This window comes from Balaenoptera acutorostrata, chromosome 2, assembly GCF_949987535.1.
Source record: "Balaenoptera acutorostrata chromosome 2, mBalAcu1.1, whole genome shotgun sequence".
Taxonomy (NCBI): domain Eukaryota; kingdom Metazoa; phylum Chordata; class Mammalia; order Artiodactyla; family Balaenopteridae; genus Balaenoptera; species Balaenoptera acutorostrata.
Window position 1 is genome coordinate 59,927,140 of NC_080065.1, and position 20,988 is coordinate 59,948,127.

Consider the following 20,988-nt stretch of genomic DNA (forward strand, 5'->3'; position numbering starts at 1 on the left):
TTGTTTCCCACAACAGCCCTGGCAAGGTAGGTACTATTATTATTTCCATTTTACAGATGAGGAAACGGGGACTCAGAGACATTATAAATTCATCCACGGTCAGAAACATTTATTAAATTTTGGGGCCAGGGCTGGCCCCCTGGGACATTTTAATATTTTTAAGAATCTCCATAACTAAGTTGTCCTTTTGCCTCTTACTTTTTTTCATATAACGTATTGTATTCATGGAGGAACTGTTAACTCTCACCTTGCCCCTCTTTTAAGGACCCTGGGTGTTAGAAAGATGACCATAATATATCAGTAAGCAGAGAAAAGGTGGTTTCAGAACGAAAGAAGAAATATACATACATATTTACATTATAGCATATATGTTTTAAAAATCTAGAAGGATATACACTAAACTACTGCTTATCTTCAGGGGGCAGAATTAGAGGAAATCCTCACTTTTTACTGTATATACTTTTGTATTGTTTGACTATTTTGTACTAAGCATATGTTACTGTTGTAATTAAAAGAAAACAAACGTTTCACTGTAATAAATCATAGCCATGTGTATAATTGATAAAAAGAAAGAAAATGAGGGTAAAGGTTTTTGTTTTTTGGTTTTTTTAACCTACCTGAGCGTGAAGCATTCATGTATGTATACGTTTCCTGGAGTTGTAGAATAAACTGAATTAGAGTCAAGTGCCATATAAGCCTAATCCTGCTTCCACCTTACCTTGTGTCCCCTGCCCGGAACCCTGAAGTGCTGCCAGTATGGTAGCCACTACCCCCATGTACCCTTGGAGGCCTTGGACTGCGGCTAGTTCAGATTCACATGGGCTGTAGTGTAAAATACGTGATGGATTTTAAATACCTGGCATAAAAAGGAGAATGTGAAGTATCTTATTAATAATGTTTTATTGATTACATGTTGAAATGTTGGGTTTAGTGGGTTAAGTAACATATTATTAAAACTGATTTCACATCTTTCTTTTTACGTTTTTAAATGAAACTACTTGAAAATGTAGAGTCACATGCATGGCTCACACTTGAGGCTTGCGATCTCTCCCTATGGACGGGGCTGCTCTGGTGGCTTCCCGTCCCACTTAGCATAGAACTCAGACCCCTGACCATGCTCTCAAGGTCCCGTTGTGGTACTTCATCTCCTGCCACTCTCCCTCTTGCTTACTCCACTCTGGACCTTCTGGTTTTCTCTCAGACAACCAGGCCCGTGGCCTCAGACTGGAGTGCTCTACATCTGCAACACTTCATTGAGGTCTCCTCTTCTCAGAGAGCCTTCCCTGACCACCTTCCATCATCTTCTCTGTTCCCTCTATCCTGTTTCATTGTTCTTCATAGCCCTTATTGATACTTGAAATTATATTTTTATTTTTTCTGCTTGTTTTATTCACTTGTTCATTGTCTCCTCTGCAAGAATTTAAGCTCCCCTAGATTATAAGCCCTACTAGAGTTTAGGTCAGGGCCTTTGTCTTGTTCATCATTTCTTTATTCTTAACACCTAGAATAGGGTCTGCCTAATAGGGTCTCAAAAAAAAATAACAGACTTGCACAAGACATTTAATGGTGTATTTGAATACCATGTGTCACATTATCATCCCATTAAAAATGTTGAGAACCACTGTTTTAGTGAGTTATTTCAAAAAGTGAATAATCAACTATTATTCGTTTGCCAAAAGAGGATCATAGTTGTGTAAGCCTCTCCCACCTTAGCCCTCAAGCATACTTATAGCTGCCACTTCGTGTTAATATTCTGCACCCAGGTTCCAAGACAACCCCCAGGAGGGCTAACCGGCTTGCTTCTTTTCTTCTAAGCTTGGCAGAGCCCATTGCATAAAGACGTCCTTCACTGTATTTCTGAAACCTAGAGATCTCTTGCCGTATCTTTTGCTTCTTGTTCACTGTGCCCGTTGCTAAAGGCATGACCCCAAAAGAGTGGGCACCATTTAAATTTTTTTTCTAAATGAATAAAATATGTAGACAGTCCTAGACAGAGAAGATGCAGTGTAAGTACTCCCTTAATAGTTTTACCTTTTAACCAAACTATATTGTTTTTCTTCATTAGCATTTGCGAGGTTTCTTCTCAGACTCCACATCATTCAATATTTTGATGGATATGTTATTTATCAAAGGTAAATATAAAAGTAAGTATCACAATTTATGTTTGCTGAAAAACAAGGGACTATGTAAAATTAGGAAAAACAATGGACTATGTAAAAATGATCTTTATATTCCTGATGAGTGGCTGAATTATGGAGACCCCATTCTTTAAGTGTGAAAACATTATTGTATCACATCATGACTTAAACACCCCAGATTTTACTTATGCTGCAATTATAATAGGTTTTAAAATACTAGTTCTTCCTGTATGACCTGATAATTTATTTTGAAATTTAGTTAATTGATAAATGACTTTGAAAGTTTTTATTGTGCTGAAGTATACTTTTCAGTAGATGGAGCTAAACAGATTGAACTCTGGGAATCAATAGTAGAGGACTCTGAACTCACTTGAATGCATTTAACACTGCCGGCCCACTCCTGGCTTTTGACAGGTGCATTGGAAGTACTGATTGAGATGAAAAACCAAGATGTGAAGTTCAACAAAGATACTTACATCCTTGCTTTTGCAATTTGCTACAAACTGGTAAGACTGTCTTCCCTAAACTTTTAGAGCATTTTGGGTAATGTTTGAGAGAGGATTTATTTATTTTTTCTCTACATATAAAATTCAGTTCCCCTGAAGTCTGTTTTCCATCTGGTGCAGATATTTCCATTTTAAATATGTTCATTTTTAGAAAACCCAAGTTAGCCATGTCAGACAGTTTTATCATGGGAAAAGCAATTTTATCATCTTTCCATCTTTTCTGGCATTTGTGTAGATAATGAGAACAAGAAACAGCATGCTGGGTTCAGACTCTGCTTTAGAGGCCTCTTTCTCATGCTGGACCTCACAAAACCAGTCTTCTCTGTGGCCCTCTCCCATGGAAGCCTTAGCATCCTTCACTGGTGAACTCGAGGGCTACTTTGTCCTCATCTGTGAATTTTTCTGTGATCACCTAAGTTGGAAGTGCTCTCTCTGTCCTTCAGTATCCCTTGATTGTGATCTGTTTGTATTCACAGACATGGCACTTATAACACTGCCCGATCTACTAAGTGGATGCACATTTCATCCTCCCCACTAGAGGGTAGACTCCTTGAGGCATCTTTATTTGCCATCACCTAACAGTGTCTGGTCACAAGTGATCTTTAATAAATGTATGTGACATTAAAATGAGTTCTTTGAGAATAGAGAGCATGACTTATAAATCCCTGTCTCATTACTGTATCAGGATTGTTTCTTGCACATAGACTATTTCTTTATTACTTATTGAATGCATAAATGGTAACTGAAATAGTACAGTGACCAAGATTCCATGCATTACCGTACACGTTCATGCCGTTTCAACACTGGAAACTTAACAAAACCTTTTTATACTGAAAATGAAGGAACACTAAGTAAGGTAGAACATGGCTATTGAAAAATTTCCCTGAAAAGCGTAGCGATACCAATTTTCCAAAACAAGAGGGGCAGTTGGGTTACAGGGGAAAAAAACCAACTTGGAAATTGAGAAATGTGGAGTCTAGTCTCAACTTTAACATGAACTGGCTTTGAAGTGGTCACTTACCTCATTTGTGAAATGAAGCGTTTGGATTCAGGAGCCAGCAAGCTTTTTCTATAAAAGGCCAGATAGTTAATATTTTAGGCTTTGGGGGCCACATACAGTCTCTACCACTTAACGGTCCTAGTCACATCTTCTTTGTTTTTGTTTTTACAAATCTTTAAAAATCTAAGAACCATTTTTAGCCATAGGCTGGCTTTGGCCCCAGGGTCGTAGTTTGCTGACCGCTGGATTACTAGATGATCCTTTCCAATCCTTCACTTTATGATTCTGTGAACAGAGGCCAACATGACACACACTTGAGCATCGGTTCTTCAGCACCGTGATACACAGTTTCCTGACCTTCTTAGAGATGTCTCCCTGAGCGTATACTGAAGTGGAGAGAATTTAACTCTACTACTTACAAAGGGCCAGAGGACTTTTCTTCCCTGTATCAGGGGTCCCCAACCCCCAGGCTGCGGACCGGTGGCGGTCCGCGGCCTGTTAGGAACTGGGCCGCACAGCAGGAGGTGAGCGGTGGGCAAACGAGCGAAGCTTCACCTGCCGCTCCCCACCGCTCCCCATCGCTCGCATTACTGCCTGACCCATCCCCCCACCCCCGGCTCCATGGAACAGCTGTCTTCCACGAAACCTGTCCCTGGTGCCAAAAAGGGTGGGGACCGCTGCCCTGTATTGTGTTCAAGAATAACTTGTGTCACTCAGTGGAGACTGCAGTTGAAAAATTGAACTGGTCAGCTGTTACAAATTCCAAGCCAATTCTGGGAACTGTCCCCTCTCATTAAATTCAGCTTTTCCTTTAGGATTTGAGTTACGAATCACGCCATGACAGACACACACAGGTACAGAACTAATGCTGCTCTCGTAAACCTAACCCACCTACAATATAGACAAAGGAAGAGAATTCTGTCTTACCGCTGCTGTCTGCTACTTTGTATATCACTCATCTTCCTGGTGTGTGTGGGGTCTTTTTGTTTGGTTATTTTTTTAAGGCATCTGGTTTTATGGGATTCTTTCATGATTTCCATTCAAATACGTTTTCATGTTTTCAAACATTTGACTTAACATGGATATTTTCAGATTGGAAACCCCCTAAGGAAAAGTTCTGTGGTGTTGCTAAGCTTTACTGTTATCATTTAATACGGTAGTAGCAGGCTGACTCTTCACACGTGTATGTTATGGTACCTATGTCTTGAAACCAGCCTGCCTGGATGAAAAGAGACCTGTATGTTTGTGGGTAAAGCTGCCCCAAGTCAGAAAACCAACAAAGAGCTAAAAATAAAGTTCATTTAAGATTTGAGCTGCTAATATATAGATAACTGAGTCTATTTGCAAATAGTCTCTATATGGAGCTTAATCTTTTCAGTGGCTTGAGATAGGCTCCAGGAAATTCTTCCAAAAGGAAATCTGAAACACTGGGCAGCATTAATCATCTTATTACCCTAAAGGTTTGTGACATTTATTTATTGAGCAATCCTGTCTTCCCCCAGAATAGCCCTGAATCTTTTACAATCTGTACCACGTTAAGAGAAGAAGCCCTCATCAAAGGAGAAATCCTCTCCAGGAGAGCATCCTGTTTTGCAGTGGCATTAGCTCTGAACCAGGTAAGGCTTTGGGGTGCACATAAGTGAATTAGGAGTAGGCAAGACTTTACTACTTTCATTTGTTCTTGCTTTTGTTTTATCTTTTTTATGACTCTGTCATAAAGAAAAAGTCCCCATAAAGAGACCAATGCCTTTGGTGCCATGGCAACCTACATCTATACCTCTGTCTCCAAAGAATGTTTTCATTTACAGTTGAGGGCCTAACGTGCACTGCTGTTTACACGGGGCTGGCCAGGATCCTATGGAAAATCAATGAGGGAGGCTGTACTCAGAGAAATTTCTCAAGTAATTAAAGCGGAAATTTCAAATGATTCGTTTACTATGTAACGTGCTCAGGGAATGGTTTTAATTTAAGGCTCTCCAAAGTGTGTTCTGGTAAATTCCTCAGGGGAACAGTACTCCTTGAGTTCTTGGTATTTAATATTATTTGCCCTTTTTTTTTTTTTTTTTTTTTTTTAAAACCTGAACTACAGTTTGGCCAGATATAAAATTGTGAGGTGATATTTGCTTTACTTGAGGTTTTCTTCGGCATTGTTTTTCTGTCTTCTAGTATGGAATGTTGCTATGGAGAAATCTGAGGCCTGCCTGAATTTTTTTTTTTTCCCACTTCTGAGTGACTTGATCTTCTTAGTTTTTCTCTTTTCTGTCCCTTATATCCATGGAAACATTTTTCCTTTGGGAGTTCTTCATCTGCCAGTTCTTTTCTTTTTTTTTTTTTCCTTGCTGTAATCCTTTTTTTCTTTTTTCCTCATAATGTCTTTATATAGTTTACATGCTGGTTCTTTTTTGGTTATTCATCATTGAAAGATGCTTAGACCAGCCATTTGCAGAAGATTCATGTCAGAAGAGAATAGCGCCACGTTGCCATGTTCTAGGCTAGCAGGAATTTTCTTTATTTCTGAGTTTTGTCTACAAATACGCATTGGCTCTATTTCTTCCTGGCCACTGGGAGTAGGCATGGAGGTGATTTTCAAGGAAAAGTCTCTTCTCTGCTGCTGCTATAAGTGACATATTGTTTCCTGCAAGGATGGCTGATCTGTGTAAATTCTTGATGAGCCTCACCTCTGCCACCAAAAGGATCCAAAGGCCTCATTACTAGTCCTAAACTCTATTATCATCATTGTAAACAGGGATTTAGTACTTCAGGCCGTGCCCTCACCTTGGAGAACTACTTTGTGCACTCCTTCTGAGATATGCGGCAATGTCCTCTTCTTACTGCTTTGTCTGGAACTCACGTCTGCTCCATCTCCAGTGTTTCTGGCAATGCCAATTTCTTCTGTGGTTTGAGGTTTCTGCTATGTTCTAATTATGTCAAAGATGGGTGCACATTTCTATTTCTCAACCTTGTTTTTTTCTTGAAAGCTCATTCCAGTGAGAGAAGGGGAAATGCCAACTTTATGCCTCCGTCTTAAAACGTGGAACTCAGGCAGGTTGTTAAAACATTCAGTAATATGCCACTGTGGGAAACACTTTATAGAATGTTCATTTTTGATTACCAAAAAACTTTTTTCCTTTGTGGACTTCAAAACCCTGGGGTACCATGAATAGGACTATCCTGACATCTTTAAATGATCTTTATGATAGCAGAGTTATGTTGATATGCCTTGGGGGTATGACTTGTTTTTCTTCCTTCTAGAACCAGCTGGCAAAAGCTATATCCATTTTTTCTCAAATCATGAAGCCAGAAAGCATAATCTGCACTAATTTAAATGTAAGTGACTTCTTTATGGTTTAAAGTAAGGCTTGAAATGTAATAAAATGAAGTCTAGATTTTTTTTGTCTGTGTACAACAAATGACTTTTGATCTCCCAAGGTCTTCATCCATTCCGTTCATTTATCGATCACTGTGTGAAAGTTATAATGGAGCCCTATGAGAGGAGTCAATACGTGCTTCCAGGAGTGTATAAATAGGTGGGAAACACAGATATGCTCAGATATAAAAGGTGGCTAAATGCTGCAGGTGTAACACATGACTACAGAAGGCTGTCGATTTAGAGAGAAGGGAGATGCACTCTGCAGTCTCTCCACTGAGACTTAGGAAGAGCCTGCGTGCTGATGACATCCTATCCGTGGCACCTGACTCACGGAGTCAGTACACCTACGGCACAAGGTGGCACCTAACCTGGTAAGCGCTCAGTAAGTGCTAGCCATTTTCATTCTTACTTTGTTGCCAGCCTGCCGTGGCCCACCTTTTCAGTGAGTAGTGAGTCGTCTGCGCCTTCCTGGGGCAATGAAAAGCCTAAGAGACTCTCCTGTCATTAACGACATCACAGGCCCTGCTGAGGCCCTGCTTGTATGCTGCATACGTGTGTTGTGGGGAGTTGAAAAGAAAGCCCCTAGCGTCCAGGAGCTTACAGTCTCCTGAAACATCAAGGGGTCAAGATGAGGAAAACATTGTCTGAAGAACCGAAATGTGTAAACACCAGCATGACATGAACTGGGATAGCGGGTCGTAGCCAGTGCGGTATTCCAGGCTGGCCAGCAGGTGCTAACGGAGGAGGACGGGGGAGAAGAATATTGTTGAGTGGTGTTCTGAAGGAGGACAGGGCTGTGGGACTGCAGGCATGGAGGTAAAAGGGCATTCTCTGTTGGGAGATGAGCTTTGCTGAGGGTTCTACCTTGCTAGTTAGTTTGCTAGTTCTCATCCTAGTTCTGAGTCCTTAGGCAAAGTTACTTAACCTCTACCACCCCATTTTCCTTTCATCTGAAGTAGCAATAGTAATAGTACCATTCTTTCATTAGGAGAATTGAAAGAATAATGCATATAAAGTCATTAGTTAACACAGCACAGTTAGTGCCTGGCACGTAATCAGTGTTCAGTGATGCTTGCTAATACCAGTAGTATTTGTTTAAAATGAAATATGTTAAATAAAAAGGATTATTTATTTCTAACAAATCCTAGAACCCATGAACAGGAATTGGGCATAACTGCAAGCTCCCATGGTTTTCAGTTCTGTGCATAATTATCCTCAAATGTCACCCCCAGACCAGTGCCCAGATGACTTTCAAGAGAAGGACTAGATAAGCCTTTATGGTCAATTCTGGGGAACAAGTTCCAGCAAGAAGTCTGAGATAAGAATACCTTATATTTGACCTCGTATTTACTTTTCAGAATGCTTACACAGGAGGGAAAGATGAGCCTAGGGAACCAGAAAGATGGAGACAGTGATTAGTAGAGAACCTGGGGGGAAAAAAGGGAAGGAGGTGGGTTTGGAAGGGAAGAGACTAAATATACGAAAAATACCCAAAAAGAGATCTTGTAGTTGGCAAAGGGCAGGAGCCTGGAGTGGGGATGAGTGTCAAAGCTGTCAGTTAAGAACATATCTGTAAAACCTGGTAATGGATCTGCTATAAACTGATGAATGCCACAAAAAAGGGAGGTAAGAGGTCCCAGAAATGAGTTTTTATGGCATTAATGGTGAGGCAGAGGAAGCATCAGAAAAAGACAGGGAAGGAATCGCACCAGTGGATCGATACCCAAGCGAGCTGATAGCCCTATGTGCCATGGCCTCCTGCAGGCAGCCCCTGGCCCAAGACTGGGCACCTGAACAGAAACTGCAGGTCAGCCTGAAAAGCTCTCAGCTGAAGGAGGCCAAGGTGGCAAAGGTCCAGAGTCCAGAAGTCCAGGTCATTTGAGCCAGTAAGCCAAACAGACTAGGAATCCTGGTCTTCCAGCAGACGCATATGTTATTTTTTCTTCTTCTCAGCTTCCTACTGGATGTGGACGGCTCAGCGTCTCCAAGTATTAATATATTTATCTGCTTCTGAGAGAGTGGCCTGCAGATGCATTCATTTCATGACTGGATAGCAGTAGAATTGCTAGGATTTCCAGGTGGTTCATAGCATCAGGTGGGAAAGAAACACAGGAGAGTGTGTGAGAGGAGTTTCATGTGGGTCATTAGTCGCTTTTGCTAGAGTTGAAGTGGGCATGGGGGGATCAATAAGGGTTGGTAAGAAATGGAAGAGAGTGAGATCGGCAGGGTTTCAGTTTATTTTAGCTAAGGTACCACGCTAGATACTCACATTTGTCGGTTTATTTTATACAACACTGTCAGAACAGTACTTCTCCGTATTATACATGTGGAAAATGAAGATTCAAAGGGTAAGTAAACTACCCAGGTTCTCACAGCTAATTAAATAGCAGAGTCAAAGTTTTAACACAATCAAATCTGTCTGACTACATACAAAGCCTAGGGTTTCCCCACCACTCCAGACCTACAGAGATAAGCGTCATGCGTCTTTTATCTAGGACTGGCGCTAACCGCTTCTCCGGGATGGTGAAAGGAACACAGGACTGGATGTCAAACAACGAACCTGCTCTTAGTGCACATGCTCCATGCCCTTGCATTTAGATTCCTCGGCTATTCAGTCCTGGCAGCGGGAACAGCTTCTCCTGGGAGAGCTGGGTTGGGGGGCGGGGAGATGGCTGATCAGCATGGTCGAATGAATGGGCATGTTTCTGGCAAGCGCTATGTAAGGATCCTTGAATTGATCTTGAATATGAACCATCCCCTCCATGAACTGGGTCACAGAATTATCCACTGTCCAGAAACTTAAAGATTGGTAAAGATTTTTATTTTATTTTATTTTTTTTGGCTGCATTGGGTCTCCGTTGCTGCGCGCGGGCTTTCTCTAGTTGCGGCGAGTGGGGGCTACTCTTCGTTGTGGCGCGCGGGCTTCTCATTGCAGTGGCTTCTCTTGTTGCTGAGCACAGGCTGTAGGTGCGTGGGCTTCAGTAGTTGTGGCACGAGGGCTCAGTAGTTGTGGCTCTGGGGCTCAGTAGTTGTGGCTCACAGGCTCTAGAGCACAGGCTCAGTAGTTGTAGTGCACGGGCTTAGTTGTTCCGCAGCATGTGGGATCTTCCCGGACCAGGGCTCGAACCTGTGTCTCCTGCATTGGCAGGCGGATTCTTAACCACTGCGCCACCAGGGAAGTCCAAGATTGTTTTATTGTTTAAAAATTTTCACTCAGGCAATTCTTGCCAATGTCCAATCTAAATTTCTCATATTTCAATACAAGCCTGTTTCTTCTTCCTTCCTCGGGAATGGTGAAAAAGAGCTGGTTGCCATTCTCAGGTTTAATAATCTTTCAGATTCTGGGTCTCTGTTATTAGAGCAGGGCTTTAAAAAATAATTTCATTCTGGGCCCTAGCTTCTCCAAGGCTGAGTCGTCTGCTTAGAATCCTTAAGGGCAATTTGTTAATTATTCAGAAATGGAAACCTAACAAGTAGGCTGAATAGAGTCTGTTCAGTCAGTATCAGCAGAAGTAAATGAAGTTTTTTTCTGATCTACTTTAAAAATTAATGCCTGACACTAAAATCTTTTCTTGCTGCCAGTTGGAATATGAACTTACCTAATTTTTCCCCTCAACTTAATTCTCTTTTCATTGAAATTGCTCCTGCTGCTGATACGACCCAGAGGGCCTGGCTCCCCGTTTCCTGGCTCATGCTCGCTCCACACCAAACTGGTTGAGCATATGATCTCATCGAGGCGTGGGCGTGTTGACTCTGCCCTTTGAGTCTCAATTTAAACCCATCGATCACAGAAGAACTATAGCCCCCTCTTTATTTAGCATTGCTGCTTAATATAAGAGGACTAATTTCCACTTCTCAAATAATGTCTGATAGTAGCAGAGGCCAACAAAGGGTAGTTTTCCACTGATTTTATTTGAATTCTAATCATTTCTCTAGAAATCTAGACCCATTTTGGAATTGAATTACCTTACAGGGGAACTGACAAGTGGTGAGTTTCGCTGCTTTTATCATTTATTTGTTAACACAGGTAAATGTTTTAATGTTTGTTTCTCCTTCTCACTAAGGCCACCCTAAAGTTCTAGCTCATGCTGGGAAGTCCTAGGCCACACTGGTAGGAAAGGAGAGAGCACTTATTATTTCTCATAAATCCCTTTGTGGCAGCATCTCACCTATATGTTTAAGAATTGCATTTGGTTGGAAGCAATGCAGACTCTAAAAATAGAAGAGTCTATACAAATTAGAGGATTTCTTTTTCTTCCAAGTAGAAAACCAGAGGTGGTAGGTCTGGTATGACATTCCGTGATGTCATCAGGGACCTGGCCTCTTGTATTTCCATACCACTATCCTAAGCACGTGACTTCTATCCATTACATCTATTCCAGCAAGAAGTAGAATGCAGGAGGACAAAGAAGTTGGTCCCTTTTAAGAATGCTTTCCCAAATGTCTCACCCAACAACTTGTACTTACATGTTAATGGTGAGAGCTTAATCCCATGACCACATCTAGTTGCAGACAAACCTGAGAAATACAGTTTTTGAGTTCCGTACATGACAGCATCAGTTAAAGTTAGGGAGCTCTGTTATCAGAAAAAAGAAGGGAAAAGTGGATATTGGTTAGAAAATTAGCAGTCTCTACCACACTATGCTATTCTACTTCAAATATAGCAAACTTAAAAAGAAAAGAAATGCAAATGTTTGCATGTTCAGGGCTTCTGTTCCCTTTTTTGGTCAAAGGTGTCCAGTGACACATTTCTTGAGGTCTCAGAAAATCAGAAGGGTGGTAAGTATGTGTTCTTTGACTAGTTTTTCTTAACGAAAATTCCCCCTGCTCCTTGCTAATTCAATTTTCCTAGCCTTTTGTTTGAAATCTGTAAGATAGAAGCAATGCACTGTACCCTGATTTAGCTTTCCTAATTGTACCCTGAGACTTCAGTTTGAGACAAGCTCCTAGCTTAAAATTTTTTCTTTGCCTTTCATCAGTAACTGCCTCATCTATGTTGCCCTTCAGCAGTATAGTTCAAGGTATTGAACCTTACTCTTGAAATCCCCACTGAGTCAGAGTTAGTTGCTGGAGGCAGGAGAGAAACTGGGAAAAATAAGGAAGAAAAGTTGAAATCTTTCAGAAGCACATCATTAATAGTTTCTAGCATGAGCTCCAGGAGGTTTATCCCTGTAAATTGCTAGGGGACCTTCACTCCCTTTCTCATTTCTCATTGTTGAGGGTCTACTCGGTGCCAGGCACTGCAGATGTGGCATCAACAAGGTAGACTTCTCCTTGCCCTTGATAGGACAGACCACTGCCAACCAAATTGGGATTGGTTTTTACTAACAAAACTGTTAAGAACTATTAAGACTTGGAGATGTTACCCCACTTCCGAGCTAACGAGTTAACCTGCCGCAGTTCTGTGGATGCTGGTAGAGAACACAAGACACCGAGAGAAGAAGGACGGTTTATTACTCACAGCAATAGCAGTAGCCGGCGGATTAGCATTTTTGCAGCAGTTTCTTGAGCCCAGTTCCCACAGAGCGACATGAAGAGGTCTATATGCTTCTTGCACACACAGGGGATTATATTTTAAGAGAGGAACTGTGAACTTGGGGAACCCAAATCTCTTAAATTGGACAGTAAGCATACCTGCCCTCTGCTTTGGATGAGACACTGTGTGTCTTCCCAGGCTGCTGGCTGTACAGACATCCTTGAAAATACAGTCGGGACTAAAGACAGTCAGTGCTTCTGCCTGACTGTGAGAGACCCACGGAATGTTCTCTCTCTACAAAGGGTTTTGCCTGGGCTCTAGAACACTCAACTTAGATCAGGTCTTTTGGAGTTAGGCTTCTTGGGGTCACTTCATTCTGTTCTTCAGGACCAAAGATAACCCCTCATCCCGCTCAGCTGCTCAACAAACACACAATGTTATAAAATGGACTCTTAAGAGAACTCAGCTGGTTTGGAATAAAAAAGGAATCTCTCTCCCAGAAAAACTATCTTTCCTAAAGATCAAGAGGCTTAAAAATGTTTATACCCTTCGATTTTGTAATTTCACTTCTGGGAATCAAGTCTAAGAAAGTAACAATTTTTTTTAAATGTATGACATTTATTGATATAATAAAGTATGGTATTGCTTTATTTGATTTATATGATGGATTACTATGCATTCATCATTAAAAATGAGGTTTTATTTTTTCCTAAAACTTCTTGATGCTATGAGAAAATGTTCATTTTATAATAATTGACCAAAAAGCAGAATCAAATTGGGGGGTGGGGGGGATTAATATATTTGGAAGATAATACATGAGATTGTAAACAATGGTTAACATTAGTTGGTGAATTCTGAGTTAGTCTCATTTTCTTAAAACTTTGCTGTATTTTTCAAATTAGACTAGTGAACATTGGTAATTGGGGTGAGGGGGAAATGTGTTCTTTTTTTCCTTATGTTAATTGTATCTGATGGAAGGTAGCTAGTGGTATCATTTTGAAAGCCAAGTATAAGCACCCAGTTTTGATAGCTATAGTATAAATAGGAGTGCCTCATTAAGACTTTAACCAGCTTCCACTTTATACTTGAATAATCTGTATGCCTGCGATTTCCTAACCAAAAAAATAAAATAAAAGGATAAAGGTATCTTTTGACCCAGAGCCAGTCTTATGAGATTGTCTGATTGTCATATCCTCTGAATCTAGAGGAAATAGGGAAGAAGAATCTAATAGTAATGTTTATTGAGTACCTCCTGCGTGCTGATATTTCATTTAATGTTCACAATAATTCAAAATGTGAGATGTAAAGGTATTTTTCTCATTTCACAAATAAAGATATTGAAAGAGATTAAATACCTGGCCAGAGTCACTTAGCTGTAATTGCCAGTGCCAAGACTCTGACCCAGGTATGTCAGACTCCAAAATCCATGTTCTCTCTGTTTCTGCCTTTTAGCAAGGTTTGAAGTTGTGGTGTTTTGATTAGCTATTGGAAAACAAGTTTTGGCTGGTGGGCATTCATTCAAAGCACCTTTGAACTTGAGCAAGCAAATGAATTAGGAAACGGCATGAAAGCAGGGTAGATGCCTATAAATGTAGGCTTATCTCACAGGATACATTTCTCAGTGTTGATTACTAGCTCAATCTTGTTTTTCTTGTTTCTTCTTTTTATTCAGATTATGATCCATATCCAGTCAAATATGTTGAAAACCCTAATAGATATACTAAAGGATGCTACAGAGGGAAATCTATCAAGATTTGTGAAAAGACATGTGTTCTCAGAAGAAGTGGTGAGTAGGCGGTTTCCACAGAAATCCTATAAAGGTGCAAGAACACTCTTTAAACTGTCCACTTGATACCTTAATCCTGTAGGCCACCTCTTTAAAGAGATTGTCCACTCTGGCAACCTCTCTGTTGTTCCTGTTGCTAGATTTCTATGTGTGGGTGCAGACTTTTTTCCTCTAACACAATATATCCTCTGAAATTCTAGCAAAACTTGTTCCTTTTACATTGTTCTTTTCCCCACACTGTCTTCATGGGTGTCGGCCCTCTTTTTTTTCTTTTTCCTTTCTCCTTAAGCATCCAATTCCTTCTCCCCACTCCTCACTCTCAGTTGATGACCTTGCCTCCTGTTTCACAGAGGAAACAGAAGCAATTAGAGGAGAACCGCTGCCACACCAACAGCCTCCTTGCCGCTCTCTCTCTCTGCTCAGCCTTCCTTCCTGAAGCCGTGGTGACTGCAGGCACCTCTCTAGAGCCTGGGAGCCCATCCCCAGCCCCGGCCAGCCCAGGGCGTCAGCCCAGAAGTTGTGTCACCTTCTTTTGAACATCATCCCTATTGCTCGCCTTCCCTGTGGATCATCCCCATAGGCAGACAGTAGGCTATAGCATCTCTCATCTTAACAGAAAGAAAATCTCCCCTACCTAAACAAGTAAAAAGACATACGGCCTAGAGGGGTGGGAGAGAGCCGCAAGAGGGAGGAGATATGGGGATGTATGTATATGTATAGATGAGTCACTTTGTTATACAGCAGAAACTAACACACCATTGTAAAGCAATTATACTCCAACAAAGATGTTAAAAAAAAAGACCTACTAGGTGTTTAGATAGGAAGACTCAACCTCATAAAGTCAGTTCTGCCCAAGTTAATGTGATAATGTAACATTTCAATAAAAATACCATTAGGTTTTTTTCAGTAGTTAAGGTTTAGTAGAAAGAGCAAACTAGCAAGGATAGCTGGGAAAACTCTGTGAAAGAGGAGGTGGTAGACCTGCCGGATATGAAACCATATTAAAGCTTTTCTAATTAGAACCGTGGTTTTAGCTCCTGAATAGACCAACTAATGGAACCATATAAATGCTTTGCAAAATTATAAAATAAAATTAAATAAAAATGAAGAGAAAGAAGCAATTTCTAAAAATTGAAAGCAAAATGAAACAAATGAACCTTGTGTCATACTGATGGCTTAAGCACATAAAGAGGAATTATTGTAAGTCATTCGAAATTTAGTAATTTGTACATCGCTAGTCATATATAGCCTACAGGGAAAACAGACGGTGAGGAAATTATAAATTATTGGCAGTGATCATATTGTTAGTAATGATACTGGTATTGTCATTTTGACTAACCAAGGGGCCTGGTTGTTGGTCCTCCCCCAGCTTTTCTCCCTTTTCCCTGGCCTTTGGTAGCACGGTCCCAGCTGGGTTCCAGCTAGCACCTGAGATGGCAGGTTGGCAGCAGAGGGCAGGTGGCAGCTCCCCACCTTTGCCACACTGTGGCCTTCCCAGCCCTGTCCCATTCCTCACTCCCACCTGAAGGCTGGCAAAGGGAGCTTGTCAGGAAACTAACTGGTTATGATTAAATTTAAAGCTTCTTTCTATTTGAGGTCTTAGCTCTGTGTAGGTTGTGACCGACCTAAACCTTTTTGGAGTATGTTTAGAAAAGTAGGGGAACTAGAAACGTAAACTGGTTTTAAAGCACACGATCATGTGCATGTGTGTGCGGCACTGACACAACTGCTTTCTCACTAGCACTGATGTTGATCCTTCCTTAGACCTGGCCCATCAATATGTTGCCTGAATTATACGACTAAAGCATCCAAACTTCACACTGAAAAATACTCATTGTTTTTATCTGATTCTCCCCCGCAAAGCCTATAAGGCTGATTTACTTAGAAAGCTCACCCTCTAGCTCAGTGTATCCCCTGGTTGCTGGGAGGCTACTCGGGGAACTGCTTGTTGAGAAGTGAATTGATCCCTAAAACTCCAGCAGCTTTTGAGCTAGTTCTAAGTATCTTTGTGAGATTGCATGTGGAGTCTTATGTTGTAAAACTCTGCATTTTACAAATGCTCTATTTAGTGTTTATGCCACCAGTTACTGGAGACGTTTTATGTGTGGCGAGAAGGTGTTGTTGTGCCACTAGAGGAATGGTGAAAAGAACTGCGGACTTTTCTGCAGCACCGTGACGAAAACCACTCCAGCGTGAACTGTTTCCTTGTTGACTTCTTTTTTAAAACTTAATTAACAAACAATGTCGTACCAACTGTTTTCTGCTTCAGTTGTAGGATGGTCCTAGTAATACCATTTAATATTTATTTTTGTAGTGATTTAAGAGAACTGAGGTAGTTAAAAAAAGAAAGAAAGAAAAAAGAAAAAAAAGAACTGAGGTAGTATCTGCAGTGAGAGCAAGGTTACCTCCAGCTTGGCTCACCTGCTTTGCTTCTTTTGAAAGCCATATGCTGCTGCATCTCACCCTGAACATGAGGACTAAACAAGCTGTTCTTTTTAAGAATGTTAGAAGTGTTTAAACTTTACCTGAAGGTTCACTGGGGAGCCCTTGTTTGAAAAGAAGGTGTGCAGGTTTGTGATATATTACACAACCTGTGTATATGTGATAGACTCACATTCACATTCTGAGTTTGAGCTCACTCATTTTTGTAGAATTAAATACCATTCATATACTTGTGATGCTAATATTTATACCTCTGGTCTAGACCTCGCCCCCATGCCTCATAATTGTGTAGCCAGTAACCTCTGGACATGTCTGCCTAGATGTTTCACAGACATCTCAATCTTGTCCAAAACAGAACTCTTGATTTTCCCTCTCCAAATCTCATCCTGCCATCTTCCCCATCTCAGTTAATGACATATCCCCCATCTCCAGGTTACTAAAGCCCAAATTGCGAAGATGTCTTCGATGCCTCCCTTTTCCTCTCCCCTTCGACAATAAATCCTTTCAGTTTAATCTCCAAAATATACTTCATATATATCTACTTCTCCATCTTTTCTATACCTTTCCCAGTCTAAGCCATCACCTGTTCTCATCTGGCCTATGATGGGGGCCCCTGGATTAGTCTCCACATTCTTGTACCCTCCAGTTCTCCACACAGCTTTTAAAATCTAAATCAGATCACGTCCCAGTTTGGACCTTCTGATGGCTTTTAGAATAAATTCCAAAAAACTTACCAGGAGCTAGAAAGCCCTACATCATTCGACCCTGCCTCCTGCTCTGATCGTTAAATTGGACACACTTGATTCCATGCTGTTTGACCTCCTTTCCCTGGTATGTTTCATCGTATAGTATGCGCCACTTGAACCCCCCTTTTATAAAATACCAGGGATGATTTTTAAGTACTAATCTTGAATGTTGTTTATAGCTTATGGCATCCCTTATAGTTAGTTATACCTCTGTGTGCCCCAGTACCCTGGTTTTTACCACTTCAGGTGCACACTTTACCTTTTTTTTTTTTTTTTTTTTTTTTTTTGCATTTATATCTCTGCTTCTTGGAGGATAAAAAGAACAAGGAAGAAATCTTGCAGAGATATAACAATCTACTCTTCTTGCTTTTCTTTCAGCTGGTCAAAGTGAGGGAAAAAGTGCAGGATGTGCCCACTCTTCTGGCCACATTTGATGAGCTGTATGGGAAACTGCACATACATGGCCGGGTCACCGCGTACACTTTGGATGCTCTGCTCTGCCACACCCCCAGTGACAGGAAATCCCACACGGTGCTACTAAACAAGAGGACAGTCAGCCGTCGGACCTTCCAGCCGCTCAGCCAGTCCCTGTGGGCTGAGTAACCCTGGGTTCAAACCATCCGTGGGTCTGAGTTGGAGGGGGGCCTGCTTCTAGTGAATTATTGGCTTCCTAAGAAATCAGGCATCGTACTCCAGTGTACAGTATACTAACACTTGGTCTCCTTAAATTTCCAAGATCACTGAGTGCTGGCGTGCTGCCTTGAGACGTCCATATGTTGTGGCACCAGGAAGATCTAGATACAGGCAAGCAGAAAGCTCGGGCTCCCGTGGGAAGGAGGCTTCCCCTTGTAAAGGGCTGAGGATCCTTGAAGGAACACGGTCACGGTCTCCAGGGGAACCCAATAAGCACTAACGGGAAGGAATTTCACTATAAGTGGCCACCTCCAGCTAATTTTCAGGGGAATAGTGGTCTGAAACCCTACTCTACCATGCTGGGAAATAGCCCAGGATTTTCTCACTGCTTCTGTCATCATTTACCTGTGACCCTAGACAAGATACTTAAGCCCTCAGTTTTTCATCTGTAAAATAATAGTGCCTATGTGAATCTCCATATTGATTTGAAATTTTCATTCAGGGTTCAGTAGGGTCAAGTTTTCTCAAAAGTAAGAGAAATTAAAAGGTTCCTGAGAAAACTTGTTGTTTTCTCAGCAGAACAAACAAAACCAGAATTTAACTCTCAGAACTGATAATAAGCCAAAATTTAAATGGTTACCACTTTGGTCATGGGCATTCCATGTGCTTTTCAAAATAAATGCCAATAAAAACCACATTAACGCTCTCTGTATTCCTTAGTTTTCTATATAGGTCATAAATATTTGGTCCTATAGTTTGTCTCGTTTGTTAATGATTTTCTCTTTTCTCTCTTTGGATGTTTTATCTTTTATAAATAAATATGTCATGACAGCAGGTCAGAGCTTCCTCGTAAGGATCTGCCTCTTGATGGTTTGAAGGCCAGCCCCTGGGGGGTTGGTTGTGCCTTTTCTTTCTGAGGGCCCACATGATGGTGAAGGCTTCCAGCTGTCTGCCTGGAGTGCTGCAGACTCCTTATTCAGTGCTGTTTCAAAACCCGGAGATAACTCTAACTTTACTGTTATTCATAGAACCAGAAGTTCTAGAGTAGGAGAAATCTTCTAAGTCTCCTCCTCAGGTCAAGGAAAATGTCCTGTCCAAATTGGTGGAGCTGATATTAAAATCCAGATTCCTAGTCTCATTCCCTTCCCACTGTACCACATGATGTCTCCTCAGAGAAGAAACAGGAGAATCTCTTCAGAAATAAAGCACTAAGAGCTCCTTTGACTTACTGTGTGGCCATGGGCTCCCCTCCATCTCCTCATCTGTTCAACAGGGATAACAGTAATACCACCTCGTGGACTTACTGTGGACAGAATGAGGTAATAAATGCAAAGCAAGCTGAAGACTACCTGGCACAAAGAAAATGCTATATGAACATTAACTGTTGTTATTACCGTCAGTAGCATTCAGAGTGTTTGCACCTAGTCGAAGAATTACATAAACACATGAGTTCTTCCTCCTGTTCAGAAATATCAAAAGAATTTCTTTAGCCTATGCTCTGTGAAGCATAAGCTTCATTTAAAGAAAATTCTCTGCCTGGTAGAATCTTAATTGCATCTTATGTGTGTCTGGTGTTTTGCAAAAGAAAAAAAAAAGGATTTAATTTCTCTACCTTCAAAGTCTTAGGGAATAATAGGGCATGCATCCTGTCCCTCAACTTATCTTTTATCTTCTCCAGCATTCACAGAGAGCATTCAAACGGCTATTATGCCCTGGGTGAATGTGGCCTTGGTTGTTAGCTAACAACTATTCATTAGCAAAAAAAAAAGATCGTGAGCAATAAATAGCAGCCATGACCTTCCCAAGCCCTGCCGCTCTGAGCAGCTGCCGGCTGTGGCTCTCTGCGGACTGCAAAACCAGGCTCTCTGACCTGTTCCCAGAAGTCTTACTGAGGGGCAACTTAGTAATGAGGTAATGAATGTGCGTAACGTTCACCTCAAAATAACAGACGATTCTAAAGGCAAAGAAAAAAACCATCAAAGAAAAAGTATGCTCAGTATATACTGACCATTTCATTCTTTAAAACTTGGCAGTTTCTTTGAAAAATGGTGTTTCTCTGCAATCAGTAATTTGCCTAAAGCATCTATGTACTCTACGGTAATTTGCCTAAAGCGTGTACTTACTCTGTTAATGAGAATATTTGACGGACAGAACATCTTACTCCCCAACTCTATGTGCCTTTGTAGATTGTTTTCACTTAGTGTAAATGTCTGTTGCTACAGAAGCCAAAAATTATGGTGAGTACAGCACCGTATGAAAAAGAGACGAAAAGATATCTCCTTAATTGGGTGATAGAAGGGTAGTGGTCTGGTTATCTATTGCTGTGTCAAAAATACTCCAGAAATTAGTGGCTTAAAACAAGACCAATCATTTCATCAGACTGGGCTCAGCCAGGCAGTCACCTCAAAGACTTCTTCACTTCATGCTTCTGGCACTGGATGCTAGGACCTCGGCTGGGGCCTGCACGTCCACACGTGGCTCCCTGACGGCACAGTACCTGGTACTAGGGAGTGAGTGTCCCCAGACAGGCAGAAGCTCTGTCACCTTTCATGACCTCGTCTCAGAAGTTGCATGGCATCACTTCCACTCAAGTCACAGGCCCATCCAGATTCAAGGGAGGGAGCAGACATTCCACCTTTCCGTGGTGGTGATGTCAAAGAATTTATGGACATGTTTTAAGCCACCTCAGATCATTTTTTTCCAGCAAGCTCTTTAAACTTGTCCTTTCCCATTGTTACTTCCCTAATTAAAGTCACCATCATCAATCATCTGTCTTTAAGCTCTTTTCTCTACTGAAGCCAGAGTGAGGTTTCCAAACCAAATTCGTCCTCTGCCCTGTTTAAAACCTCCTGAAGACTCCTCACATCCCTCTGGGTAGAGCTCAGACTCTA

At 41.3% G+C, this 20,988-nt stretch overlaps 1 protein-coding gene across 2 annotated transcripts in view; it reads left to right on the plus strand.

Moving 5' to 3' along the window:
- Window positions 1-18,931, plus strand: part of PTCD2 (pentatricopeptide repeat domain 2) — a 28,390-nt gene extending 9,459 nt beyond the window's left edge. Inside the window, exons 5-10 of one of the 2 annotated variants that reach the window (XM_007175944.3) lie at window positions 2,066-2,132; window positions 2,553-2,644; window positions 5,147-5,260; window positions 6,897-6,971; window positions 14,163-14,276; window positions 17,843-18,931. In XM_007175944.3, the coding sequence (XP_007176006.2) occupies window positions 2,066-2,132; window positions 2,553-2,644; window positions 5,147-5,260; window positions 6,897-6,971; window positions 14,163-14,276; window positions 17,843-18,067 (687 nt within the window). In that variant the 3' untranslated portion in view covers window positions 18,068-18,931. Of the gene's footprint in view, window positions 1-2,065; window positions 2,145-2,552; window positions 2,645-5,146; window positions 5,261-6,896; window positions 6,972-14,162; window positions 14,277-17,842 lie in introns of both variants that reach the window. The other variant, XM_007175945.3, reaches the window with a different exon arrangement.
- The last annotated feature ends 2,057 nt before the right edge of the window (window positions 18,932-20,988 follow it).